Below are 19,265 nucleotides of genomic sequence, written 5' to 3'. Positions count from 1 at the left end.
GGCACTATTTTCAGTGTTTTCTTCTTTCTTTAAAAAAGTTCTTTGCAAGGGTGGGGGGAGAGAATGGACATGCCAGAGCCTTTAGCCATTGCAAATAAACTCCAGACACATATGCCCCTTGTGCATCTGACTTACGTGGGTCCTGGGGAATTGAACCTCAGTCCTTTGGGTTTGTAGGCAAATGCCTTAACTGTTAAGCAATCTCTCTGGCTACAGTGTTTTCTTCTTATAGTAACTTATTTTTTTAATTAATTAATTTATTTATTTGAGAGCAACAGACACAGAGAGAAAGACAGATAGAGGGAGAGAGAGAGAGAATGGGCGCGCCAGGGCTTCCAGCCTCTGCAAACGAACTCCAGACGTCTGCGTCCCCTTGTGCATCTGGCTAATGTGGGACCTGGGGAACCGAACCTTGAACCAGGGTCCTTAGGCTTCACAGGCAAGCGCTTAACCACTAAGCCATCTCTCCAGCCCATATAGTAACTTATTGAATCCACATGACACCCCTATGTAGCAGGCACCCTATTTATCATATTTTTATAGATAAAGAAATTGGGGTACAGGAAGTTTATTTGTCCGGAATTAAGACAATAGTAAATAGTGAAAGTGCATAAAATTCAATGAAATGCCTTCTGAAGTGTGTAATCTTATTTTAAAAATATTTACTGGGCCTGGTGGTGCACACCTTTAATCCCAGCACTTGGGAAGCAGAGGTAGGAGGATTATAGTGAGTCTGAGGCCAGCCTGAGACTACATAGTGAATTCCAGGTCAGCCTGAGCTGGAGTAATACCCTAACTTGAAAACCAAAAACAATATTACTTATTTATTGGCAGGCAGGGAGGGAGAGATAATATGAATGAATGAAGGAATGAATGAGTGTACCAGTGACTATAGCTGCTGCAAATGAACTCCAGATGCATTGGCCACTTTGTGCATGTGTCTTTATGTGGGTATTGTGGAATGCAATTCAGGTTGTTGTGCTTTGCAAGCAAGTACCTTAGCTGTTGACCCATCTCTCTAGCTTTAAGGTGTGTATTCTTTTTTTTTTTTAATTTTTTTAGTTTCATTTTTATTTATTTGTTTCAGATAGTGAGAGCAAGAGAGAGAATGGGTGTGCCAGGGCCTCAGGCCTACTGCAAACGAACTCCAGATGCGTGCACCACTTTGTGCATCTGGCTTATGTGGGTCCTGGGGAATTGAACCTGAGTCCTTTGGCTTTGTAGGCAAGCACCTTAACCACTAAGCCATCTCTCCAGCCCTAAAAACATATTTCTTTCTTTCTTTCTTTTTGGGGGGGTTGAGGTAGGGTTTCACTTTAGCCCAGGCTGACCTAGAATTCACTATGGAGACTCAGGGTGGCCTTGAACTCACAACGATCCTCCTACCTCTGCCTCCCAAGCTCTGGGACTAAAGGCATACACCACCACAAGGTGTGTATTCTTAACTACTAACCTGTACTATCAGTTTTTATGTGTTGAATTCATGGAAATACATAGTATTAAGACTGCTAATTTCCATTATCACCAAAGGTAATGATATTTAAATGATTTAAAAAATAGTCATACCATTTAGTGGATTGCTTGCATTGCATGCACAAAGCCCTGAATTCAAATTCCAGCACCAAAATAACTGGATGTGGTGGTGCACACCTGTGATCACAGTAATCACAGGAGGGGTGTAGGTGACAGGATCAGAAGTTCAAGGTTATCCTTGGCTATGTAGTGAGTTTGACACCTGTCTCAATTGAACAAACACAAAATTCAAGTGTGACTTCCCCCTCTTTTTATCCAACTCATTCTCACTTTGTTTTTTCTTAGATTAATGAACTTTTTATTCTAAATGAAAAAATAAATCTATTGTTAGGTATTACTAAATTTTCAATGAATAAATACTAGGTTTGAAGTATATGTAAAGATACAAGTCATAAATACATAGAGTAATATCTTTTTATGAAATGTACTAAGTTTAAAGCGATTGATAGTTATATCTCATTTTATGGCTCTAGGGCAGAATAATAGTAATGTGTCTTAGATGAGAAATAGAATTGCATTTGCAGTTAAGAATTAGCAAATACCAGCTCTTGGGAGGCTGAAATAGGAGGATCACCGAGAGTTCAAAGCCAGCCTGGGTAAAAAAAAGAAAAAAAAAAGAAAATTTTGTATGATAAATAATTGAAGTGTCATAAGCTCTTACTCTCTTGGCATCTTTTTGTTTGTTTTGAGAAATGGTCTCATGTAGCCCAGGCTGACCTCAAACTCTGTATAGCCAACAAGGCTGGCCTTGACCTCCTAATCCTCTTGTCACAGCTTCCTGAATGCTAGGATCACAGTCCTGTGCCACTATACTCCATTTTTCTTGGCAATTTTTGTATTCATGCATGGCTGAGATAAAATTTTACTTTGGGTGTGTGTGCACACTGCATTGTGTGCACGTGTGTGTAGATTCATGTGTCCTCCTGTCTCCATCTCCTTCAGCACTGGGAATACAGGTGTGCATTTTTAGCTTTTTATATGGGTGCTGGGGATTAAATTCAGGTCTTCATGCTTGTGCGGTGAATACTTTTACTTTTGTGCCATCTCCCTGGCCCTTTACTTCACTTTGTAAAAGTTTACATGTGGGCTGGAGAGATGGCTTAGTGGTTAAGTGCTTGCCTGTGAAGCTTAAGGACCCTGGTTCAAGGCTTAATTCCCCAGGACCCACGTTAGCCAGATGCACAAGGGGGAGTATCTGTAGTTTGTTTGCAGTGGCTGGAAGCCCTGGCACACCCATTTTCTCTCTCTCTCTCTTCCCCTGTTTCTCTCTCTCTCTGTTGCTCTCAAATAAATAAACAAAAAAATATTTAAAAGTTTACATGTGCTTAAATTTTGTGTGGTCCATGTAGTGAGACTATATCCCTTCCCCGAATATCATACAGATAAAATAGATTTTAAAAATTCATACGCTCATCTATATATTTGAATAAAATCTAATGATTTATTTGTCCATTGTTTTGTTTGGGGGGGGGGTGGGTTGAGACCATCTTCCTCTATAGGATAGGCTGCCCTTGAACTTTCAATTCTCTTGTCTTGGCTTCCAGGGTGCTAGAATTAAAGGTATGTACCACCACAGCAGGCATGGCAAATTTATTTGTAGTGTAATTAATTACTCTTTCTTGAACAAGGAATATCTTTGGCTGGACTTGGTAACATAGTGCTGTCTTCCCAGCACTTGCGAGGTAGACACAGAAGGATCATGAATTCTAGTCTTGCTCTGCTGCATAGCCAGCCTTGGCTACTTATACCTAGTCTGATCCTATCTTATTAAACACCACCAAAGAAAACAACAAAATAGGGGGAAGGATATGTTTTATTCAAAACCTGCTTCCTTGCTGGGAATGACAAAGCTTCCTCATTTTTGTTATACACTCGACTATTGAGCTACACTCCCTAGCCATACAACCTGTTTGGTTTTTTGAGACAGTGTCTAGCTGTGTAGCCCTAGACTGGTTAACAAGTTGAAATCCTCCTTCCTCAGCCCTCTCAGGTACTGGGATTATAGTTGTATAGCACTACATCCAATCTATCACTTACTTCTAAATGGTGTACATGTAGAAAATCTACCACTACTAGCAGACTAATTTATCAAATTCCCTTTTGCTTTTTTGTGTTAAATTTTCAGGTGAAGGAAAGTGGTTCCGAAATATTGACTATTACCGTTTAGATGGTTCTACTACTGCACAGTCAAGGAAGAAGTGGGCTGAAGAATTTAATGATGAAACTAATGTGAGGTATGGAACATTTTCTGTATGCATAGCAATTTGTACTTGGGTATAGTAAAATTTACTCTTAAAGTAGATGATATATTTGAGACCAAGTGGGTTAATCATACTTTCCACCCCAAAATTAACTCATGGAATCATATATTTTGTGGCCATTGGAGTCTGAATTCCTTCATATAATGAAATATATCTGAAATTCCTCCTTACTTTTGCTTTTTATTTTTGAATTATAGGCCATTGTAGAGATATGTTAGTTTATTTTAGCCATTTCTCTCAATGGACTTTTGAATTTTTCTCAGGTTTAGAAATTAAAATTATAGTGGTTATAAACATTTTCACACAATTTTTGTATAACCAATGCTATGTCCTTAAGTGTCAGGCAAATATGATAACCTCTACAGTATAGAAATCTGTTTCTTAAGGTCTAAAATCCAAAATCATAGTGACTGGGCTGTATGATAGTTTTATGTTTATCTTTGTAAGAGGGGGTCAGTTTTTCAAGGTGGCCGTATGATTTCATAATCCCCCTAGCATTGTATGAGAGTTCCAGTTGTTCAGCATCCATCTTAGCACTTAGTATTGTCATATTTGTACAAAAAATAATTCACAGTAGTAGTAGTATAATGGTACCTGGTAGTATTCTAGTAGTAGTATAGTGGTACCTCTTATGAGTTGATTTTTCTCTAATCATACATGATATGGCACATCTTCTAGTGTATTATTGGCATTTTCATCATTTTTAGTGACAAAAATTATTGGAGGTTTGAGAGTTTATACCAATAAAGTTTTCCTTATCATTATTTTGAAATGAAGACCCAAATCTTATTAATTAAACCACTCCACTTTAGATAAAGGGTATTCTGTGTATATATTGTTGGTAACTTTTTTGGTTGCTTTTTGTTTGTTTGTTTGTTTGTTTTTCGAGGCATGCTCTCGGTCTGGCCCAGGCTGACCTGGAATTCACTATGTACTCTCAGGCTGGCAATCCTCATGGCAATCCTCCTACCTCTGCCTCCCGAGTGCTGGGATTAAAGGCGTGCACCACCATGCTCAACTCTGATATTACTTTTAACTGTTTGTCATTGCCAAAATCAAGCTGTGTTTGGAAAATAAAAAATGTATTTATCCACATACATATAAGTATATACATACACATGCACATTATATACAAATTCATAAAAGCATGACCTTTGAAAGAAGGAAAAGAAAACGGGGCTTATTAAATTGAAAGAGGCCAAAGTATGACTTAATAATAATTTTAAAATATGAAGGGATGTTATCCTATATGAATAAGATAATGTCTTAATTATAACAATGATGAATTACGTCAAGGCTATGGCTAGAGAAATTGCAATTAGATCTTTAGAAAAGTATCAGTTATTGAAAATGTATACAATATGAGAAGGTTGCAAAAGGTCTGTTTTGTGTACTGTTAACTTATAAATGTATAAAATTGATTATCAGAGTTCTTAAGCATAAATACATTGTTTTAAAATTTCTAGTGACTCAGTAATTTTTTTTAAAAATCGAATATAAATGCAATCCCTTTTATGCTAAAGCTTTCTAAAATGGTACATTAGGATACTTTTTTTTCAATTTTATTTATTTATTTATTTATTTATTTATTTACTTACTTTTAGTTTTTATTAGCATTTTCCATGATTATAAAAAATTATCCCATGGTAATCCCCCCCCCCACTTTCCCCTTTGAAATTCCATTCTCCATCATATTTCCTTCCCATCTAGGATACTTTTTGATAATTTCCATATCTAACAATGTTGTTTTGTATGGCCTAGAAATAATTTTCAACAGTTCAGAGTCCTTGTTTAAGCTAGTACTTTTTGAAAATTTGCTTTTACTTGTTTATTTTATTTGTGGGTTTCTTTCATTCATTTTGAGACAACCTGGCTATAACCCCTTAAAGGCTGGGAACTAACAATCTACCTGCTTTAGCCTCTTTTAGTGCTGTGATCACAGGTGTGTGTCACCATACCCAGTTGGTTTTACTTTTTTGTTTGATTTTTGAGACTGCAACTTATAAAACCCAGCTAGTATCAAGCTCACTATGTAGCTGAGGTTGGCCTTCTATTCCTGTTTCTCCTTCTCTGAATGGCTGGGATTAAAAGCATGTTTCTAGAAGGATAAAAAATTCATATGATAGCCAACCTCTTTGTATTTCTACTTTCTGGATGCAACTAATTTCAACTCTTGGCTATTATTCTGGTATTTACAAACACATACCTTTTTATAGTCTTATGAAGGAATTTACGCACATGTACAAAACACACTTTTCCCCATGCATTATCCCAGTTGTTTTTTAGGTAGGGTCTCTAGCCCAGGCTAACTGGAATTCTCTAGGTAGTCTCAGGCTGGCCTTGACTTCACAGCAATCCTTCTACCTTGACATCCCAAGTGTTGGGATTAAAGGTGAGCTCCACCACTCCTGAAAGGGAGAGAGACTGAGACAACATGCCAGGGCCTCTAGCTACTGCAAATGATCTCCAGATGCATGTGCTACTTTGTGCATCTGGATTTACGTGGGTACTGGGGAATTGAACTCAGGTTGTTAGGTTTTATAGGCAAGCACCATAACTGCTAAGCCATTTTTCCAGCCACCCAATATATTTTTCATACCATTTTCCTGAATCAATATAGAGTGGATTTTGTGTGACTGCGTAAGTATTCTGAAATCACTACCTTTTTTTTGCATCTTTTAAATTATTTTTTTGAAGTACTAATTTATTTTTACTCTTGGTTAGTTTTTTATGTGTCTATCAGTAAATCATCCCGAGATTGTCCTACAGAAATATTTTAAATCCTTTTATTTTTAACACATTAGTTGACCTATTAGGGTTTTTCTTAGACACACCCTTCCTGGAGTTCTCTGTCTTCTTTTATCCATTTTAGCAACTTGAGTACCTTACATTTAACTAACTTCTTTCCTTATATTTGCTAAGTTGTAATTGTTTTCATATGAGTCAGCTGTGCTACCCTTAGCTCCTTGAGCACTGCCCTTAATTGCTTATAAAAGTGCTCAACATATTATGATCTTTTGTTTGGTTTGGTTTGGTTTGGTTTTTTGAGGTAGGGTCTCACTCTGGTCCAGGCTGACCTGGAATTAACTCTGTCATCTCAGGGTGGCCTTGAACTCATAGCAATCCTCCTACCTCTGCCTCCCAAGTGCTGGGATTAAAGGCGTGCACCACCACTCCCGGCTCTGGCTTTATTCTTTAATCAGATTGTCTCTTTTTCTAGTAGTAGGATTATTTGGGGTATAGAAAATTACAAACCTGACTTTTTTTTCCGGTTTTTCGAGGTAGGGTCTCACTCTAGCCCAGGCTGACCTGGAATTCACTATGGAGTCTCCAGGAGGCCTCGAACTCACAGTGATCCTCCTACCTCTGCCTCTGCGTGCTGGGATTAAAGGCATGTGCCATCACGCCTGCCTCAAACCTGACTAATTAAGTATGTTTTCTTTACAAGGAAGAAATGAATTTTCTGTGCTCCTAATTTTTATATAACTACCTTATAATCAAATGTTATATAACTATTTATTTTATATTTTCATTTACAGAGGTCGATTGTTTATCATTTCCACCAAAGCAGGATCTCTTGGAATTAATTTGGTTGCTGCTAATCGAGTAATCATATTTGATGCTTCTTGGAATCCATCTTATGACATCCAGAGTATATTCAGAGTTTATCGCTTTGGACAAACTAAACCTGTTTATGTATATAGGTTCTTAGCTCAGGTAGGTTTATAATCTATACTCACTTTTTCATGTTGAAAAGTTGAATGAAAATAATATTCTAGATGTAGGAAACATATAGATGAAACTGCCAAAATTTAGACATGCAGAACACACATATATTACCGACAAGTTGAAAGCATTATTTTTGTATATAAAGCAGAAGAATTCAAGTTCGGCCTCTTGTGATTTTCTGTTTTGCAGCTCAGTTCTGTCATGTCAGCTTTCCAGATTGAGGTTGGTTTGCACGAGTAAACAGATTTAGCATTTTCTTACTAGTTGAGGAAAATCAAATATTTATACTTCCCTTACTTGGCATGCATAGAAAGTCCAATAACTAAAACTAATTTACTTATAGAATAAAAGGTCCTTGTTTTCCAATCGCTACCAACAATCTATTATTTGAAAATGTGAGTAAATAAAATTCATTATATTAACACACTATCAGTATAAATGCCTAATACTTTTTATTTGAATTTTATTTATTTAGTTGAAAGAAGGAGAGTGAGAGAATGAGAATGAGAATGAGAATATGGGCATGTCAGGGCCTCCAGCCTGTAAATGAACTCCAGATGCATGTGTGTCCTTGTGCATCTGGATTATGTGGGTCCCTTAGCTTTGCAGTCAAGTGCCTTAACCACTAAGCCATTTTTCCAACCCTAAAACACTAATACTTTTTTTTTAATTTTTTTTTTAATTTTTATTAACATTTTCCATGATTATAAAATATATACCATGGCACTAATACTTTTTAAATCATGGCTATTGGGCTGGAGAGATGGTCTAACGGTTAAGGCATTTGTCTGTAAAGCCAAAGAATCCCGGTTCAATTCTCTAGGACCCAAATAAGCCAGAGGCATAAAGTGGTGCATGCACCTAGAGTTTGTTTGCAGTGGCTGAAGGCCCTGAAGCACCCATTCTCTCCCTCTCTCAAATAAATAAATAAATAAATAATAAAATATATTTAAATCAAGATTGTTAAAATAATTTCTTTTTAAATTTTTATTAGCATTTTCCATGATTATTAAAAAATATCCCATGTTAATTCCCTCCCCCCCATACTTTCTCCTTTGATAAGATAATTTCTTTAAATATAAACACAGTAATTAAAAAATAAAAGCCAGGTGTGATGGCACACACCTGTAATCCCATCACTTAGAAGATGAACATAGGAGGAGTGCTGAGTTCAAGGGCAGGCATGGCATAATATAGCAAGTTTTTGCAAAAGTTTGAGAAAAATGGAAACCAAAACTACAAACTGAAATGTAAGAAAAACAAACAAAATCAAATAAATTTAGGCCTTTCAAGGTAATTTATGTTTGTAGAATTAAGTTGTTCTTTTAACATGGTCTTTAGGAACAGGTGCTTCCTATTACTCCTACTCCCAAATCTGGGTTTCTTTTAACTAGTAGAGCATGAGTTTACCTGGTCGATCTTTAGTTATTGTAAACTTCATTTTAGTCATTTTCCTATTGCTTATATGTATAGCTTCTTTATAATCTAGTTTATAAGTCATAAGTGTGACATTTTATATTTTCTGTACTGAAATTATAGAAAGTCACATTTGATATAAGTATTGTTTTGCTGATTCTTATACTTTATTATATTACTCTAATAAAGAATCAAAATTCCTCTCTTGTAATTTCAATACCCATCTAAATTCTTCTTTAATTTATCCCTCACTTCTTTTTACCATGATACCTGCCTGCTTTCTGACTTTCAACAAATTCAGGAATACCCAAAGAAACACACAAGTGGCTTTTTGTCAGATAATTTAGAATGATTATTCATAATATAATTATCTTAATTTGTTGTAAATTTTGCTGAGCAGATGAATTCTTTCATAAATTAAGTATTATTTATTTGCAAACAGAGATAGGTAGAGAGAAAAGATACAAAGAGAATGGGTACATCAGGGCTTCCAGCCTCTGTTTTTGAACTCCAGATGCATGTGCCACTTTGTGCATCTGGCTTTACTTAGGTACTAGGGAATTGCACATGGGTTGGTAGGTTTTGCAGGCAAGTGCCTTAACTGCTCAGCCATCTCTCCAGCCCCAAATTAAGCATTGTTAGTGATTGTTTTTCATGGCAATACATTGTCTTGAAGTTTTTACTATTTCATATTAGTCAATAATTATATTTATCTTAAGTTTCATGTTTACAAAATTTTACTTATTTGAATATTATTCCTTACTTTTACAAAGGGAACCATGGAAGACAAGATTTATGATCGTCAAGTGACTAAGCAATCACTATCTTTTCGAGTTGTTGATCAGCAGCAAGTTGAGCGTCATTTTACCATGAATGAGCTTACTGAACTTTATACTTTTGAGCCAGACTTATTAGATGACCCTAATTCAGAAAAGAAGAAGAAAAGGGACACCCCTATGCTGCCAAAGGTATGTATATTTAGATTATTAACAACAACAACAACAAAAAAAGCCAACATTTGAGCTGGAGAGATGGGTTAGTGGATAAGGTGCATGCCTGCAAAGCCTAAGGACCAGGTTCAATTCTCTAGTACCCATGTAAGCCAGGTGCAGAAGGTGGTGCATGCATCTGAAGTTCATTTCCAGTGGCTAGAGACCCTTGGCATGCCCATTCTATCTGCTTCTCTCTCTCTAAGTAAATAAATAAATAAAATATATTTTTTAAAGCCAACATTCACAAACAAAATTTTATGGTGATTATAAAAGTTAGTACTTCACATTTTACTGACTAAATGTATATTCAATAAATTTTGTATATATAATTATAAATGAAAAGGTGCTTGATCAGTTTTCTACATAACATTATGAAAAGCTAGTATATTTTGAAGTACACATTTTGTGCCAAATAAATCTAAGTAGAAAACTTAAGGGAAATACTAGATTTTCTTTTAATAAACCTCCAATTAAAGGTATGCACAATGTAAATAATTCTACTTAAAAGTAAACTCTCTTTAGCATTCTTTTATGCCATGTAGCTGTTAAGAACCAGCAAATACACAACAAGTATATAAAAAGGTGACCATCATTACTAATTGCCCGGGAATTGCAGATCAAAGCTATAGAAAAACACAACCTCATACTTGTTAAGATGCTGTAAATCAAATAAGTGAAATATACCAAGGGTCAATGAGGAGGTAGATAAATTAAAAATAAAATTATTGCCGGGCATGGTGGCGCACGCCTTTAATCCCAGCACTCGGGAGGCAGAGGTAGGAGGATCGCCGTGAGTTCGAGACCACCCTGAGACTCCATAGTGAATTCCAGGTCAGCCTGGGCCAGAGTGAGACCCTACCTTGAAAAACCAAATAAAATAAACAAAAAATAAAATAAAATTATTATCCCTGCAAATTCACTTCTAAGTATATATACAAGAGAATTAAAATCAGGATCTTGGGGCTAGAGAGGTGGCTTAGTGTTAAGCCACTTGCTTGCTAAGCTAAAGGACCCAGGTTTGATTTCCCCAGGACCCATGTAAGCCAGATGCACGTGGTAGCACGTGCGTCTGCAGTTTGTTTGCAGTGGCTGAAGGCCCTGCACACCCATTCTCTCCCTCTCGCTCTTTCTCTCTCCCCCTCTTTCTCTCTCTCAAATAAATAAAATGAAATATATATATATATTTTTTAAATTTTTTTATTATTTATTTATTTATTTATTTATTTATTTGAGAGCGACAGACACAGAGAGAAAGACAGATAGAGGGAGAGAGAGAGAGAATGGGCGCGCCAGGGCTTCCAGCCTCTGCAAACGAACTCCAGACGCGTGCGCCCCCTTGTGCATCTGGCTAACGTGGGACCTGGGGAAGCGAGCCTCGAACTGGGGTCCTTAGGCTTCACAGGCAAGCGCTTAACCGCTAAGCCATCTCTCCAGCCCGAAATATATTTTTTAAATCAGGATCTTGAAGTACTATCTTTAATGCAAGCATTATTCATAATGTCTGAGCAATGGAAGCAACACACATATTTAATTAGCATCTGAATGTGCAAAAAAGTACACTTGAGTATTATTCATCCTCATAAAGAAAGCCAGAAAACTCTGCAATTTCAAATAATATTGATGAACTTGGGCTGGAACAATGGCTCAGTGCATAAGAGCACTTGCTGCTCAAGCATGAAGACCTGAGTTTGAGCCCTTGCACCCACATAAAAAAATTGGGGTATGGCCATGTATACCTGTAACTCCAACCACCAAAGGTGACTGATACAGGATTCATGCTTCTCCCTCAGCCCGTCTAGCCAATAAACAGTACAAGCTCCAGGTTCAGGGAGAGACTATATCAAGGAAATATTGTGGAAGATGAATAAAGGAGGATTGCTGACATCCTCCCCTGGCCTCTGCATGCATTACACACACATGCATGTACTGCATGCACATATACCATGCACTGAATGCACACATAGACACCACACACACCTCACCAAAATGTGGATGAACCTAAAGGGCATTATGTTAATTAACTAAGCCAGACACAAGGCATGTACTACATGATCCCACTTATATGAGGAATCTAAAACAGTCTGTCTCATATAGATTATAATTAAATGGTGGTTAATGGGGAATGGTGGAAGGAAATGAGGAAGTTTAGGTCAAAGGACACAGTTTCAATTAGGCAAAACAAATTACTTCTAGAGATGCCCTGTATATCATCATGCCTATACTTGTAATAATACTGATAATAAACATAAACAGTTGCTGAAGGGCAGATCTTATGTTGAGCATTCTCTTCATTTAAATGTAATACTGGAGAGGGGTAAAACTTACATGGAATTTATGGAATTGATTATAGTGGCACTTTCATGAGCATATTACTTGTCTCCAAGCACATTGAGTTAAATATATTAACTATGTGTAGCTTTTTGTCTAAAAGAAGTTATAGAGAAATACATATAAACAGAAAGGAATTTTTACATAGTCTGTATAGTACTTAGAGTTTTCAAATATTTTCACTTATTACCTCAGTTGATCAGTGAAAAAAATCTTCCAGTTGGTCAATATTTCTATTAAATCAGCATTGTAATTCAAATTTTATCCCTGTTCATTTATGTTGCTTCTACATTATCGCATTGGCTTCTACAAGGTAAATTATCTTTTATTCTTCTACTAAGAAAGAATCTGAGGTAGGTGTGATGGCTCATGCCTGTAATCCCAGCACTTTGGAGGCTGTGGTAGGAGGATTGTCAATGAATTCAAGGCCAGCCTGGGCTATACATTGAGTTGCAGGTCAGCCTGGGCTAGAGTGAGATGCTTCCTCAAAACACAAAGGAAACAAAGCTCACTAAGCTGCATGTGGCTGTGGTGGTACACAATTGTAATCATAGTACTGGGGAGGCAGAGGGTTCACGTGCTTAAGATTAGCCTGGGCTACAGAGTGAGTTCTAGTCACACCCTGTCTCATTGCCCCAAGACCCAAAAATGAATTGACAAATAAAATAGTATCCCTTGTTTAGCAGTAAAAAGTGGCACTTGCTTGCAAAGCCTGCTGGTATGAGTTCAGTTCACCAGTACCCACATAAAGTTAGATGCACAAAGTGGTGGATACATGCCTACTGCAACCATAATTTAAATAATTTAGAGTGAGAGAGGGAAAGGAAAGGAAGGAGATAGAAGAGCCCACTACTCTTCTTACCCGTCCTTTTCTTGGCCATCAGCTTCTTATCATGCTTACCTACATGCTTCTTGGCCATGGCACCTTCAGCTCCTCCAAGGTATCCATGGGGTCAGTGGACAAGGCTGATGTACCACTGGTCAGGGCCCAACCAACCTCACCCACTAATGGTGCCTGCACCCCCATGGATCACTGTGAGCAAACAGACCTGTGCAGCATATTCCTTATAGCTCTGCAAGAGGAGACTGCTTCCTCATTGAGCACTGACTCCACATTAGGGTAGATCTTCAGGCATTTGATGGTCAGCAGCATGTGTTTGATGCCCAGCTGTCCAGTCCCTCTTGATCATGTTGACACTGATCTCACCATAGGCACCCACATTCAGGTGGAAGATCTTAGTCAGGAGGGTAGCCCTTGGTCGGTGAGGCAGGGAAGTCCCTGCCCAGTAAATATTTCATGTGGAACGGACCTCCAGCATAGAGGCCCTCGATGGTGACCTGCAGCAGTGAGGTCCTCCATGCTGGGGAAGACCTTAAAGCCATCTGGTGGGTCCATAGTCAGTATCAATACTTCCTTGTACATGAGGGAAATGATATGAGGAGGCAGATTCTCTATGTTGGAGTTTATGACTTCAACTGGCTGGGGGCCCCCTTCTTGCACTCTTTGGCCTGTGGCTGGGGCAGGGGGTCCCAATAATTGCTGTGGCCTGGCTCCACTCTCCACAATCTCTGACATGCACCACAAATCACTCCTAACGCTATGCATACTAAGCCATACTGAACTTTGATTTTTTTTAACATTATGTTCATATATATATTCCCAATAAATGAAACTTGCCTAATGTGTGAGGTCTTGGGTTCAGTCTTCAGGGCCATAAAAAAATACTATAGTTAAGGCCAGGTGTGGTGGTGCATGCCTTTAATCCTGTTATGTAGGAGGATCACTGTGAGTTCAAGGTCAGCCTGCAACTACCAAGTAAGTTCCAGGTCAGCTTGGGCTAGAGTGAGATCCTACCTCAGGAACCCCCCATTCCCCCTAAAAATACTATACTTAAAAGTACTGCATAATGTTAACTTGCTTGTTTTGTAAAGTTTGTATCCCTAAAGCTTCTGTATCAATTACTTAATTTTATATAAGAAGCATTCTTTTAAAGATTTATACCTATATATAATTCTGAAAACAGTAAAATTTCCTTCCTCAATTTGTAAATGATTTTTATACTTTGAATTTATCTGATTAGCATATTTTATAAAATTATACTCAACTTTAGATTTTGACTTTTGTGAGAAATACCTAGTGATTAATAATGTCTCTGATAGGAAACAAACATTCCAATTAGAAATGGGTGAATTCAAGCTAGGTGCAGTGGAACACACTTGTAATCCCAGCTGTCAGGGGTGTGTGAGCAGGGACTTTAGGAATTTAAGGTTTTCTGCTGTTACATAGTAAGTTCAAAGCCAGCCCTGGGATACATGAGACCCTGTCTCAGAAAGAAAAGAACAGGTGAATTGTCTGGTCATGGTGAATGCACACCTCTTGTAATACCAGCTGCAAAAGAGACTGAGGCCAGCCTGGGATATTATAGTGAGACCCTGCCTCATATAAGTAGTAGAGAAAACGAATAGAGGACATTGCTTTGAATTTATTCATTTATTGTGCAGTGAATTATTGGAAATGTGTTGAATTGCATGAATGTTACTTTTCAGACTTTGAGAGGTATACGGTAAAGAACAAGTCATTGACTATGCTTTAACGATTTTCAGAATCTAGTAGGAAATAATGCTATTTAATAATTAGAAAATGTCTGGAAAGAAATCATCTTTTATTACTGAAGTTCCGCGTTGTTAAAGATATCATGCCCCCCTCTTACAGCCTCTTCTTTTTTATTTTTTTTTTATTTTATTTTATTTTATTTTTTTGGTTTTTCGAGGTAGGGTCTCACTCTGGTCCAGGCTGACCTGGAATTTACTCTGTAGTCTCAGGGTGGCCTTGAACTCATGGCGATCCTCCTACCTCTGCCTCCCGAGTGCTGGGATTAAAGGCGTGCGCCACCACGCCCCGCCAGAGCCTCTTTTTTTTTAAATCCCCCCTAATTACAGCCTCTTCTTTTTAAAATTTTTCCCCAAATTACAGGGCTTTATTACAGCATCAACAAAGGTCAGATTTCTGAAGCTGTTGTTTCTGCCCACATGAAGATTGGGCAGCATTTTCATGTGAAATGTTACAATGTTACAAGTTTTGTTTACTTAAATCTACATGTAAAAACTCTAACATGGTAAAAGAAAAATACAAAATAGAAAGAAAAGATGTAATCAAGTTGTAGCATACAGATGTTTTCTTTTAACTAAATCACTATGCCTATTGGAAAGCAAATGAAAGACAACTATCCTAATAAATTAACAGATGTCAGAAATAGACTAAGAACCCACTTAGTGATGGAAAACAAAATGAAACAAAAACAAAGTAAAAACTCGATTTGTGTCCACATTTTGTTTAGAGACAGAGGCTATAAACCCATGAAGGTCAACAAAATAATCTCATCCACTTCTTGTCCTTCATTCCTTTTCTGTGACATTCTGACTGGCACATTTGTTTTCAGTGGTACTCTTACCCTGTTCTTAGTCTGGTAGCAGACTTGGTATCTACTACTCTTGTGTACTAGTAGTAGTCACATTTTTCTTTTGCTATAATAAGCAATTTTATCATTAACTCTGCTGGATAAAAGATTTTTCTCCCTCATCCCTTCTTCCTTTTGAAACAAATTCCTAAACAAAATCCTTCCTGGGGGATTATCTGGTATGTGGATATCTTTCATCATTTAGTTGTCCTGCATGTAAGTTTTTACTAGATTTTACTGCTTGCTCTATACTTTGTACTGTAGTTCTGTAGTCCCCAAATATATCTTCTTCCAACAGGGGATGTTCAATTCAGAGACACTGTAACTCAGATCAAGTTTAAAACTCAACTTCACTTCTCCCATCCTATTCCATCACAACCATTTCTTCCAGTCAGTCATCTCATTTATATTCTTAGATCAGTAGTCAAGTGAACTATCTCATTTCTTGACTGCCATTGTCAAGAAAAGATTAGTCCTTAAGTGATTTCCATTACAAAAGGCTTTTCTTGTCTTGTATGGAAGTGTTGGCTTGTTCTGGTGTTGGCAGAGGCTGGTGTTTCTGCCACATAGCCCTAGCCTCTCCCAGGTTGAGATTTGCAATACTCTCAATGGACATTCTGAGATGTGTCCACTTCTCTCATTCAATTGCTGGAAGACTTCACTATCCACAACATCAGATACAGGACCTAATGAAATGACATGTACTACTTGATCAACATCTTCTCCCACCAGTCTAAAAAATGTGAAATGTGGGCTGGAGAGATGGCTTAGCAGTTGAGGCATTTGCCTGTGAAGCCTAAGTATCCATGTTTGACTCTCCAGATTGCTTGTAAGCCAGATGCACAGGTGAGGCAAGTGCAAGGTTGCACATTACCACTAGGTGGTGCAAGTGTCTGAGGTTCAATTTCTGTGGCTGAGGCCCTGGTGTGCCAATTCTCTCTCTCTCTCTCTCTCTCTCTCTCTCTCTCTCTCTCTCTCTCTCTCTCTCTCTCTCTCTCTCTCAAATAAAAGTTAAATTTAAAAAATATGGAATGTTTAACAGATGTGCACATCATCCTTGCACAGGGGCAATGGCAATCTTTCCTTTCTGTATTACTCCAATTTTATTATAAGTTGCTGAAGCAAGCTCCCCTTTTTTCATTTAAATATGTTGTTTATTTATTTGAGGTGGGGGAATGGGCATGCCAGGGCCTTTAGCCACTGCAAACCAACTCTAGACACTTGTGCAAGATGAAAGAATGTGAAAAGATGGGCTGGGGATGTAGTTCAGAGGAATAGTATACATGATGCCCTAGGTTTAATCCCCAGTTCCACAAAAGAAAAAAAAAGAGGGAATTGAGGCTTGGAGAGGTAGTATAACTTGTCCAAGTTTACATACATATTTTGTGTTGAAGCTGGCTTTCAGATCAGGTCTGCTCAGTGTAAAAGCAGATATATATTTTTTTTCTTCCTGTTTTGCTGTGCTGGGAATTGAATCCAGTTGCTTTATGTGTACCAGGCAAGCACTCATCTCAGAGCTGCATACCCTTTTGAATACATTCCCGCTCATAAAGTTCATACAGCATAGGTGACTAAAGGAAAGCATTCAGTTATCTCCCATGTCTGTCTTACCTGGAATTGATTTTTTTTTAAATTTATTTTATTGCTGGTGATGCTACTCATGGCCTCATACATGCTAGACAAGTACTCTACTTCCTAATCTAAAAGTTTGTGATAATATATTTCATTGCTTTCCAAATGTGGAAGTTGCTCCCAAGTATAAGAAGCAAGGCAGAAGACCTGATACTGGTGCTTTATTTTATTTTAAACATTCATTTTTAAGTATAGAATGCTTTCACAGTCAATAATTCTGTGTGAGAAAATTAAAACTATGATATAGTCATTTAGCTTATGGCTTGTGAAGTTCAAATTCCTCACATTTAAACAAAGTTTTGAGTTTACAAAGGTTTGTTTCATACATACTAATTATCTCAGGAAACTGAAGTTTAGAGAGTTTGTGATTACTGAAGGGTATGTGACCACCAAATGTAAGAACTAGAACTTGAACCTAGTAGTTTTCAAATTGTGTTTGGTGCTCTAACATCTGCACAGAGATGCTTCAGGACTGGTGCTATGTAGCTACATGAGTGCAGGGAGGCAAAGCCAGCAAGAACTCAAGCCCCTTGGCTCATTTCATTTAGAGCTTCTCTGCTTTTATACATTTTATGTATTGGGCTTCAACACAAGATTTCTTCTAGCCAGATGTGGTGGCTTATGCCTTTAATCCCAATACTTGAGAGGCTGAGACAGAAGGAATACGATTTCTGGCCAGTCTAGGCTATATAGTGAGATTATCTCTTGAAAAATATAATAATAAAATGTTGTTTAAAGAAGTCCTCCCTCCCTCCCTCCCTCCCTCTTTCTCTGTTTTTTTAAGGTAGGGTTTCACTCTAGCTCAGGTTGACCTGGACTTTACTATGTAGTCTTAGGGTGGCCTCAAACTCACAGTGATCCTCCTACCTCTGCCTCCCAAGTGCTGGGATTAAAGGTGTGTGCCACCACACCTAGCCTATAAGTTCTCTTTTTAATATTTTATATATTTATTTGAGAGGGGGAGAGAATGGGCACACAAGGGCCTTTAGCCACTGCAAACAAACTCCAGACACACATGCCACCTAGTGCATGTGGCTTGTGTGGGTACTGGGGAATTAAACCTGGGTCCTTAGGCTTCGTAGGCAAGTCCCCTAAGTGCTAAACTATCTCTCCAGCCCTTAAAGAAGTTCTTGAATGGGGTTTTTGCCTATTTTTATTTATTTGTGAGAGGTGGGTGAGAAGGAATGAATGCATGTTTGCATGCATGTGTATTGCTGCTGTTAACAAACTCCAGGTGAAAATACCCCTTTGTTCATCTGGCTTTACATAGGTAGTAGAGAACTGAGCTCCAACTGAGTCTTTGCAAGCAAGCATGTTTAACCACTGAACCATCTCCCCAGCCCCATTGAATACTGAGTATGAGCTTTTACAAAAATAGCTTGGAAGTAAAGTCTGTGATAAAATGGCTGGGCACATTGCTCAGCAGTTAAAGGCACTTTCTTGCTAAGCCTGCTGGCCTAGCCACCCACATAAAGCTGGACACAAAAAGTGATGCAAGCATCTTGAGTTCCATTTGTAGTGGCAAGTGACTCTGCACAAACTAAATCTAAGATGAAGACATATAATAGGGTAATTATTGTATAGTAAATTAAATATTTCAAGAAAACGAATGGTAGAACTCAATAACATGATCACATATAGCTCTTAAAAGGTTTGGGTGTGCTGGAGCATGTCTTCAATCCCAGCATTTGGGAGGCTGAAGTAGGAGGATCACTGTGAGATTGAGGACAGCCTGAGACTACAGAGTAAATTTCAGGTCAGCTTGGGCTAGTGGAAGACCCTACCTCAAAGAGAAGCTTGGGAGTGAAAACTTTAAACATAAATGAGGCTTATGTATTCATTCATTTATTATCTGTGAAATGACATGAATGTTTCTAGGGCTACATTGATAAATAAAACAAGAGTTTTCCCAAGAA

At 37.8% G+C, this 19,265-nt stretch overlaps 1 protein-coding gene and 1 non-coding gene across 7 annotated transcripts in view; one reads left to right on the top strand and one right to left on the bottom strand.

The window, feature by feature from the left end:
• Positions 1 to 19,265, top strand: part of Atrx (ATRX chromatin remodeler) — a 249,302-nt gene that overhangs the window by 206,340 nt on the left and 23,697 nt on the right. For all 6 annotated transcript variants that reach the window (XM_045140174.1, XM_045140173.1, XM_004666979.2 and 3 more), the window contains 3 exons: positions 3,659 to 3,767; positions 7,334 to 7,511; positions 9,713 to 9,907. In XM_045140174.1, coding sequence (XP_044996109.1) covers positions 3,659 to 3,767; positions 7,334 to 7,511; positions 9,713 to 9,907 — 482 coding nt within the window. The remainder of the gene's footprint in view (positions 1 to 3,658; positions 3,768 to 7,333; positions 7,512 to 9,712; positions 9,908 to 19,265) is intronic.
• On the bottom strand, positions 16,738 to 16,843 carry LOC123456905. Its single transcript, XR_006634770.1, has one exon. It is a non-coding gene; the product is annotated as a U6 spliceosomal RNA (small nuclear RNA).

This window comes from Jaculus jaculus, chromosome X, assembly GCF_020740685.1.
Source record: "Jaculus jaculus isolate mJacJac1 chromosome X, mJacJac1.mat.Y.cur, whole genome shotgun sequence".
Classification (NCBI taxonomy): domain Eukaryota; kingdom Metazoa; phylum Chordata; class Mammalia; order Rodentia; family Dipodidae; genus Jaculus; species Jaculus jaculus.
The sequence above is the reverse complement of the archived record's forward strand: the minus strand, read 5'-3'. Positions and strand labels throughout refer to the sequence as shown.